This window comes from Salmo salar, unplaced genomic scaffold, assembly GCF_965601325.2.
Source record: "Salmo salar unplaced genomic scaffold, fSalSal1 ptg000322l, whole genome shotgun sequence".
Classification (NCBI taxonomy): Eukaryota; Metazoa; Chordata; class Actinopteri; order Salmoniformes; family Salmonidae; genus Salmo; species Salmo salar.
Window position 1 is genome coordinate 733,377 of NW_027675349.1, and position 10,331 is coordinate 743,707.

Below are 10,331 nucleotides of genomic sequence, written 5' to 3' on the forward strand. Positions count from 1 at the left end.
GTGTCTGTGTGTGTCTCTCTCTCTGTCTCTCTGTGACTGTCGCTGTCTGTCTATGTCTGTCTCTCTGTCGGTGTGTCTGTTTCTGTGTGTCTGTATGTCTCTGTGTCTGTATGTGTCTGTCTCTGTGCCTGTATGTCTCTGTGTCGTTCGCTGTCTGTGTGTCTGTCTGTCTCTGTGTCTGTCTGTCTGTCTGTCTGTCTGTCTGTCTGTCTGTCTGTCTGTCTGTCTGTCTGTCTGTCTGTCTGTCTGTCTGTCTATCTCTATCTGTCTGTGTCTGTCTATGTCTGTGTGTATTTCGCTGTCTGTGTGTCTGTCTATGTCTGTCTGTGACTGTCGCTGTCTGTCTATGTCTGTCTCTCTGTCGGTGTGTCTGTTTCTGTGTGTCTGTATGTCTCTGTGTCTGTATGTGTCTGTCTCTGTGCCTGTATGTCTCTGTGTCTGTATGTGTCTGTCTCTGTGTGTCTGTGTGTCTGTATGTCTCTGTGTCTGTATGTGTCTGTCTCTGTGCCTGTATGTCTCTGTGTCTGTATGTGTCTGTCTCTGTGTGTCTGTGTGTCTGTATGTCTCTGTGTCTGTATGTGTCTGTCTCTGTGCCTGTATGTCTCTGTGTCTGTATGTGTCTGTCTGTCTCTGTGTGTCTATGTGTCTGTCTGTCTCTGCCTGTCTCTGACTGTCTGTCCCGCTTTCTGTCTGTTTGTCTCTCTTTGTCTGTATGTTTCTGTCTGTGTCTGTCTGTCTGTCTCTGTCTATCTCTGTTTGTCTGTCTGTCTGTCTGTGTCTCTGTCTGTCTCTTTCTGTCTGTCTGTCTCTGACTGTCTGTCCCGCTTTCTGTCTATGTCTGTCTGTTTGTCTGTCCGTACTCACTCACTCCCTGGATGAGGAGATGTAATCTCATGTTTTGTCCACAGAAACCAACAGGAGAGATCAGAGTCAGAGATTCTCAGTGGTCAGTCTTCCCAGAGTCATCAAACAGACCTGGACTCTATATTCAGTGTATGTGATCCTGTTATGAACATTTGTTTTTGTTTTCCTCAAGTAAAGTTGATCTGTCAATTATTCATTATTGTGTTAATGAGAAAGCATTTCTTCTCTTGCATAACTTATTTACATAATTTATTTTAGTTGCTTGAAGAGAAAATGATGACATTTGTGAAGAACGAGCTGAAGATGTTCAAGAGGATTCTTAGTCCTGAACTCCCAGAAGGCTTTGAGAGTCAGAAGCAGGATGAGGAAGTGGTGGATGCTGAAGATGAGAAGCAGGAGAGCAGTGCCAGAGAGGGGGCTCTGAAGATCACACTGCACGTCCTGAGGAAAATGAACCAGAAGGAGCTTGCTGACACACTGGAGAAATGTAAGATCTGTCTGCCTCATGTTGAATGCTGTTTTATAACATTTAAAAGCTGTAGCTAAAGTACAGCTAAAGTAGCTGTGTAACTCAATGATATTGTCGCAGCCTTAACACAACACCTAGTGACCTCATCAAGTAGCAGCAGGGATGTGTTGTGTTGATTAATTTAGAGAGAGAGAGAGAGAGAGACAACATTAATAATACCATCAATAATAATATAATCAGTCACACCAGTCTGTAATGCATTATTAAAACATTTACACATTTATACAGTCAGTTAAGAGAATAAATTATGATAATTTAAATCTTTATAACAGTCCTACAATACTGTAGGCATTAAAACAGATGTAATATTAATATCCTCTGTGTTATTTCTAGATTCAGATGAGCTTGCTGTGATTTGCCAACGTGAACTCAAATCTAATCTAAAGAAGAAGTTTCAATGTGTATTTGAGGGGATCGCTAAACAAGGAAACCCAACACTTCTCAATCAGATCTACACAGAGCTCTACATCACAGAGGGTGGAACAGGAGTGGTCAATAATGAACATGAGCTGAGACAGATTGAGACAACAACCAGGAAACAAGCAAGACCAGAGACTGCAATCAAATGTAACGACATCTTCAAACCCTTAACTGGACAAGACAAACGTATCAGAACTGTGCTGACAAAGGGAGTCGCTGGCATTGGAAAAACAGTCTCTGTGCAGAAGTTCATTCTGGACTGGGCTGAAGGAAAAGCAAATCAGGATGTTCAATTTGTATTTTCATTCCCTTTTCGGGAGCTGAATTTGATGAAAGGGGACAAAAACACTTTGATTGAACTTCTCAATCACTTCTCAATGGAAACCAAACAATCAAGAATCTCCAACTACAACAAGTACAAAGTTCTGTTCATCTTTGATGGTCTGGATGAGTGCCGACTGCCCCTAGACTTCCAGAAGAACAAGATCTGTTGGGACGTCACAGAGTCAACCTCAGTGGATGTTCTGATAACAAATCTCATCAAGGGAAATCTGCTTCCCTCTGCTCTCCTCTGGATAACTACCCGACCAGCAGCAGCCAATAAGATCCCTTCATGGTGTGTTGACCAGGTGACGGAGGTACGAGGGTTCAATGACCCACAGAAGGAGGAGTACTTCAGGAAGAGATTCAGTGATGAGGACCTGGCCAGCAGAATCATCTCACACATTAAGACATCAAGGAGCCTCCACATCATGTGCCACATTCCAGTCTTCTGTTGGATTTCTGCAACAGTCCTTGAACACATGCTGAAACATAAGACAGAAGAGATGCCCAAGACTCTGACTGAGATGTACACACACCTTGTGGTGTTTCATACCAAACAGAAGAATGAAAAGTATCTTGGGAAAGAAGAGACAGGTTCACACTGGAATAAAAAGAGTATTCTGTCACTGGGAAAACTGGCTTTTCAACAGCTTGTGAAGGGCAATCTGATTTTCTATGAAGAAGACCTGAAAGAGGCTGGCATTGATGTCAATGAAGCCTTTGTGTACTCAGGATTGTGCACACAGCTCTTTAAAGAGGAATGTGTTCTGTACCAGGACAAGGTGTACTGCTTTGTGCATCTGAGCATTCAGGAGTTTCTGGCTGCTGTATATGTGTTCCTCTCATTCATCAACAACAATGAGAATCTAATTGACACACTGCAAACAAAAGACGAGTCTGAAGTTACTTTCTACAAGAGTGCTGTGGATAAAGCCTTACAAAGTGAGACAGGAAACCTGGACCTGTTCCTCCGCTTCCTTCTGGGCCTCTCACTGGAATCCAATCAGAAGCACTTACGAGGTCTACTGACAAAGACAAGAAGCAGCTCACTGAGCCATGATGAAACTGTCAAGTACATCAAGGAGAAGATCAGGGAGAATCCCTCTCCAGAGAGGAGCATCAATCTGTTCCACTGTCTGAATGAACTGAATGACCATTCTCTAGTGGAGGAGATCCAAAGCTACCTGAGATCAGGAAGTCTCTCAAAAACCTACCTGTCACCTGCACAGTGGTCAGCTCTGGTCTTTGTGTTGCTGACTTCAGAAAAGGAGCTGGATGTGTTTGACCTGAAGAAATACTCCAGATCAGAGGAAGGTCTTCTGAGGCTGCTGCCAGTGGTCAAAGTCTCCAGAGCTGCTCTGTGAGTAAATAAAATGACATATAAGAAGTATTCATCAGGAAGAAATATTATGTTTAGAGAAAATATGTATTATAATATGTATATAATATTATATTGAATAACATATTGAATCAGATATTCAATCTAGTATTACAATATGACCATACAATTCTAGGAGACAGAAGATGAATCTATATGTTGTTTGAGAGAATAAACCAAATGCCATTGTCCTTCACACTTCTGGTGTTAAATAAACAGTGTGTTTGGGAAGTCATGATGATCTCGTTGCAGGCTGTCAGGTTGTGGAGTCACAGAGAAAGGCTGTGCTTCTCTGGTCTCAGCTCTGAAGTCAAACCCCTCACACCTGAGAGAGCTGGATCTGAGTAACAATGACCTGAAGGATTCAGGAGTGGAGCTGCTCTCTGCTGGACTGGAGGATCCACACTGCAGACTGGAGACTCTGAGGTCAGTATTCCTGTAGTTGGTCAACAAGTGATAACTGTTCACCAGATCCTCATGTGTTTACCAGACACACATAGTCCACACCATATGTGTTTGGACAGTGAAGCTTGCAGTTTTAAATGTGGTGCTATGCTCCAGCATTTTGGATTTGAGATGTTTCATATTAGGTGACCTTATAGAATGTCAACTTTTATTTGAGGGTATTTTCATACATAGCTGTGTTACTGTTAAGAAAGGAAAGCACTTTATGTATTTAGTTCTCCCATTTGAAAAAGTTGAACATATTTGGACAAATTCACTTATGTTGTATTAAAGTTGTCATAAGTTTAGTATTTAGTCCCATGTTCCATGCCTGCAGTGATAACATCAAGCTTGTGATTCTACAAACTTGTTGAATTCATTTGCAGTTTGTCTTGGTTGTGTTTTGGATTATGTTTTTCCTAATAGAAACTGAATGGTGAATAATGTCCTGTCATTTTGGAGTCACTTCACTTGTATTGTCAGTAAGAATAAGAATGAATGGAGAATGATGATGAATGAGAAAGTTACAGAGGCACAAGGATCATACCCCCACTGTTATTGGTAATGGTGAGAGGTTAGCGTGTTTTGTTGTATCCTCTGTTATTGGTAATGGTGAGAGGTTAGCATGTTTTGTTGTAGCCTCTATTGGTAATGGTGAGAGGTTAGCATGTTTTGTTGTAGTCTCTGTTATTGGTAATGGTGAGAGGTTAGCATGTTTTGTTGTAGCCCCTGTTATTGGTAATGGTTAGAGGTTAGCATGTTTTGTTGTATCCTCTGTTATTGGTAATGGTGAGAGGTTAGCATGTTTTGTTTTAGCCTCTGTTATTGGTAAAGGTGAGAGGTTAGCATGTTTTGTTGTAACCTCTGTTATTGGTAATGGTGAGAGGTTAGCATGTTTTGTTGTAGCCTCTGTTATTGGTAATGGTGAGAGGTTAGCTGTTTTGTTGTAACCTCTGTTATTGGTAATGGTGAGAGGTTAGCATGTTTTGTTGTAGCCTCTGTTATTGGTAATGGTGAGAGGTTAGCTGTTTTGTTGTAGCCTCTGTTATTGGTAATGGTGAGAGGTTAGCATGTTTTGTTGTAGCCTCTGTAATTGGTAATGGTGAGAGGTTAGCTGTTTTGTTGTAGCCTCTGTTATTGGTAATGGTGAGAGGTTAGCATGTTCTGTTGTGGCCTCTGTAACTTTCTCACTCATTCTGATTCATGATTTATTCATGATTTTTCTTAATCATGGCATCATCAGAATTTAATTTTTAATCGTCAATCACATACAGTTGAAGTCGGAAGTGTACATACACTTAGGTTGGAGTCATTAAAACGTGTTTTTGAACCTCTCCACAAATGTCTTGTTAACAAACTATATAGTTTTGGCAAGTCGGTTAGGACATCTACTTTGTGCATGACACAAGTAATTTTTGAAACAATTGTTTACAGTCAGATTATTTCACTTATAATTCACTGTATCACAATTCCAGTGGGTCAGAAGTTTACATACACTAAGTTGACTGTGCCTTTAAACAGCATGGAAAATTCCAGAAAATCATGTTATGGCTTTAGAAGCATCTGGTAGGCTAATTGACATAATTTGGATGTATTTCAAAGCCTACCTTCAAACTCAGTGCCTCTTTGCTTGACATCATGGGAAAATGAAAAGAAATCAGCCAAGATCTCAGAAAAAAAATTGTAGACCTCCACAAGTCTGGTTCATCCTTGGGAGCAATTTCCAAACGCCTGAAGGTAACACGTTCATCTGTTCAAACAATAGTACGCAAGTCTAAACACCATGGGACCACACAGCCGCCATTCCGCTCAGGAAGGAGACGCGTTCTGTCTCCTAGAGATGAACATACTTTGGTGCAAATCAATCCCAGAACAACAGCAAAGGACCTTGTGAAGATGTTGGAGGAAACAGGTACAAAAGTATCTATATCCACAGTAAAACGAGTCCTATATCGACATAATCTGAAAGGCCGCTCAGCAAGGACGAAGCCACTGCTCCAAAACCACCATAAAAAAAGCCAGACTACAGTTTGCAACTGCACATGGGGACAAAGATCGTACTTTTTGAAGAAATGTCCTCTGGTCAGATGAAACAATACAAGAACTGTTTGGCCATAATGACCATCGTTATGTTTGGAGGAAAAAGGGGGAGGCTTGCAAGCCAAAGAACACCATCCCAACCGTGAAGCCCGGGGGTGGCAGCATCATGTTGTGGGGGTGTTTTGCTGCAGGAGGGACTGGTGCACTTCACAAAATAGATGGCATCATGAGGGCGGAAAATTACGTGGATATATTGAAGCAACATCTCAAGACATCAGTCAGGAAGTTAAAGCTTGGTCACAAATGGGTCTTCCAAATGGAAAATGACCCCAAGCATACTTCCAAAGTTGTGGCAAAATGGATTAAGGACAACAAAGTCAAGGTATTGGAGTGGCCATCACAAAACCTTGACCTCAATCCTATAGAAAATTTGTGGGCAGAACTGAAAAAGCGTGTGCGAGCAAGAGGCCTACAAACCTGACTCAGTTACACCAGCTCTGTCAGGAGGAATGGGCCAAAATTCACCCAACTTATTGTGGGAAGCTTGTAGAAGGCTACCCGAAACGTTTAACCCAAGTTAAACCATTTAAAGGCAATGCTACCAAATACTAATTGAGTGTATGTAAACTTCTGACCCACTGGGAATGTGATGAAAGAAATAAAAGCTGAAATTAATCATTTTCTCTACTATTATTCTGACATTTCACATTCTTAAAATAAAGTGGTGATCCTAACTGACCTAACACAGGGGATTTTTACTAGGATTAAATGTCAGGAATTGTAAAAATTGAGTTTAAATGCATTTGGCTAAGGTATATGTAAACTTCTGACTTCAACTGTATGTATTAAAATACCCTCAAATAAAAGGTGACATTGTATACTGTCACCTCATATGAAACATTTGATCTGAAATCCAAAATGTTGGAGTATAGAGCCACATTTAAAATGTTAGCTTCACTGTCAAAATAGATATGGTGTGGACTGTATACTCAATACAATCTAAATCTGATACCTCACTGTCTGTCTTTTGACTGATACTGCTTTTAAACTGGTCTGGTCAGTCTACTCAAATATTTGTACTATACATGTTTCTATCTGCAGGCAATACTTTGATCATTTGTCATTTTTAATGATGATACATTAATTTACGAATAGATATGGCAGGTTTCAGGACACTGATATCTGAAAAATGTTGAAAAATTATACTGCCACTATTTTCACCACCAAAGCATAGCAGTGTGATTTTAATTTGATTTGACTCTTTGCAGGCTGTCAGGCTGTCTAGTCACAGAGGAAGGCTGTGCTTCTCTGGTCTCAGCTCTGAGGTCAAACCCCTCACACCTGAGAGAGCTGGACCTGAGTAACAATGACCTGAAGGATTCAGGAGTGAAGCTGGTCTCTGCTGGACTGGGGAATCCCCACTGTAAACTGGAGACTCTGAGGTCAGTATTCCTGTAGTTGGTCAACAAGTGATAACTGTTCACCAGATCCACATGTGTTTACCAGGCACACATAGTCCACACCATATGTGTTTGGACAGTGAAGCTTACAGTTTTACATTTGGTGCTATCCTCCAGCATTTTGGATTTGAGATGTTTCATATTAGGTGACCTTACAGAATGTCACCTTTTATTTGACGGTATTTTCATACATATCTGTTTTACCGTTTAGAAATTAAAGCACTTTCTGTACGTAGTTCTCCCATTTGAAGAAGTCTTAATTATTTGGACAAATTTACTTATATTGTATTAAAGTTGTCATAAGTTTAGTATTTAGTCCCATGTTCCATGCCTGCAGTGATTACATCAAGCTTGTGATTCTACTAACTTGTTGAATTCATTTTTCAGTTTGTTTTGGTTGTGTTTTGGATGATGTTTTTCCTAATAGAAACTGAATGGTGAATAATGTCCTGTCATTTTGGAGTCACTTCACTTGTATTGTCAGTAAGAATAGAAGATGTTTCTGAACACTTCTACATTCATGTGGATGCTACCATGATTATGAATAATCATGAATGAATCGTGAATAATGATAAATGAGAAAGTTACAGAGGCACAAAGATCAGACCCCCTCTGTTATTGGTGTTATTCTGTATACTTCTGGCCCTTCTTTGGACACTGTATTAACTAACCTCTAGACGAGCTTCAATGCCATACAGCTCTCCTTCCGTGGCCTCCAACTGCTCTTAAATACAAGTAAAACTAAATGCATGCTCTTCAACCGATCGCTGCCTGCACCTGCCCGCCTGTCCAGCATCACTACTCTGGATGGTTCTGACTTAGAATATGTGGACAACTACAAATACCTAGGTGTCTGGTTAGACTGAAAACTCTCCTTCCAGACTCACTATAAGCATCTCCAATCCAAAGTTAAATCTAGAATTGGCTTCCTATTTCGCAACATAGCATCCTTCACTCATGCTGCCAAACATACCCTTATAAAACTGACCATCCTACCGATCCTCGACTTCGGCGATGTCAATTACAAAATAGCCTCCAATACCCTACTCAATGAATTGGATGCAGTCTGTCACAGTGCCATCCGTTTTGTCACCAAAGCCCCATATACAGTGGGGGGAAAAAGTATTTGATCCCCTGCTGATTTTGTACGTTTGCCCACTGACAAAGAAAGGATCAGTCTATAATTTTAATGGTAGGTTTATTTGAACAGTGAGAGACAGAATAACAACAAAAACATCCAGAAAAACTAATGTCAGAAATGTTATAAATTGATTTGCATTTTAATGAGGGAAAAAGTATTTGACCCCCTCTCAATCAGAAAGATTTCTGGCTCCCAGGTGTCTATTATACAGGTAACGAGCTGAGATTAGGAGCACACTCTTAAGTAAAGGGAGTGCTCTTAACCGCAGCTTGTTACCTGTAAAAAAAGACACCCGTCCACAGAAGCAATCAATCAATCAGATTCCAAACTCTCCACCATGGCCAAGACCAAAGAGCTCTCCAAGGATGTCAGGGACAAGATTGTAGACCTACACAAGGCTGGAATGGGCTACACGACCATCGCCAAGCAGCTTGGTGAGAAGGTGACAACATTTGGTGCGATTATTCGCAAATGGAAGAAACACAAAATAACTGTCAATATCCCTCGGGCTGGGGCTCCATGCAAGATCTCACCTCGTGGAGTTGCAATGATCATGAGAACGGTGAGGAATCAGCCCAGAACTCCACGGGAGGATCTTGTCAATGATCTCAAGGCAGCTGGGACCATAGTCACCAAGAAAACAATTGGTAACACACTATGCCGTGAAGGACTGAAATCAATCAGCGCCCGCAAGGTCCCCCTGCTCAAGAAAGCACATATACATGCCCGTCTGAAGTTTGCCAATGAACATCTGAATGATTCAGAGGACAACTGGGTGAAAATTTTGTGGTCAGATGAGACCAAAATGGAGCTCTTTGACATCAACTCAACTCGCCGTGTTTGGAGGAGGAGGATTGCTGTCTATGACCCCAAGAACACCATCTCCACCGTCAAACATGGAGGTGGAAACATTATGTTTTGGGGGTGTTTTTCTGCTAAGGGGACAGGACAACTTCACTGCATCAAAGGGACGATAGACGGGGCCATGTACCGTCAAATCTTGGGTGAGAACCTCCTTCCCTCAGCCAGGGCATTGAAAATGGGTTGTGGATGGGTATTCCAGCATGACAATGACCCAAAACACACGGCCAAGGCAACAAAGGAGTGGCTCAAGAAGAAGCACATTAAGGTCCTGGAGTGGCCTAGCCAGTCTCCAGACCTTAATCCCATAGACAATCTGTGGAGGGAGCTGAAGGTTCGAGTTGCCAAACGTCAGCCTCGAAACCTTAATGTCTTGGAGAAGATCTGCAAAAAGGAGTGGGACAAAATCCCTCCTGAAATGTGTGCAAACCTGGTGGCCAACTACAAGAAACATCTGACCTCTGATTGCCAACAAGGGTATTGCCACCAAGTACTAAGTCATGTTTTGCAGAGGGGTCAAATACTTATTTCCCTCATTAAAATGCAAATAATTGTATAACATTTTTGACATGTGTTTTTCTTGATTTTTTGGCTGTTATTCTGTCTCTCACTGTTCAAATAAACCTACCATTAAAATTATAGACTGATCATTTCTTTGTAAGTGGGCAAACATACAAAATCAGCAGGGGATCAAATACTTTTTTCCCCCACTGTACTACCCACCACTGCGACCTGTACGCTCTTGTTGTCTGGCCCTCGCTTCATACTCATCGCTAAACCCACTGGCTCCAGGTCATCTACAAGACCCTGCTAGGTAAAGTCCCCCCTTATCTCCGCTCACTGGTCACCATAGCAGCACCCACCTGTAGC

The 10,331-nt window shown here is 41.5% G+C and overlaps 1 protein-coding gene across 1 annotated transcript; it reads left to right on the top strand.

Moving 5' to 3' along the window:
• Window positions 1-1,117: 1,117 nt before the first annotated feature.
• LOC145875729 (NLR family CARD domain-containing protein 3-like) lies at window positions 1,118-3,501 on the top strand. Its single transcript, XM_082971554.1, has 2 exons — window positions 1,118-1,351; window positions 1,727-3,501. Exons 1-2 carry the CDS (start codon window positions 1,138-1,140, stop codon window positions 3,499-3,501), a joined length of 1,989 nt encoding a protein of 662 aa, XP_082827680.1. The 5' UTR covers window positions 1,118-1,137.
• Window positions 3,502-10,331: the final 6,830 nt, after the last annotated feature.

What these genes read in the sequence shown, in the direction of transcription:
- LOC145875729 (XM_082971554.1), top strand. Translation starts at nt 1,138, where the DNA reads ATGATGACATTTGTGAAGAACGAGCTGAAGATGTTCAAGAGGATTCTT. An exon ending in TGCTGACACACTGGAGAAAT is followed by an intron (nt 1,352 to 1,726) that starts GTAAGATCTGTC and finishes TGTTATTTCTAG; the next exon opens with ATTCAGATGAGCTTGCTGTG.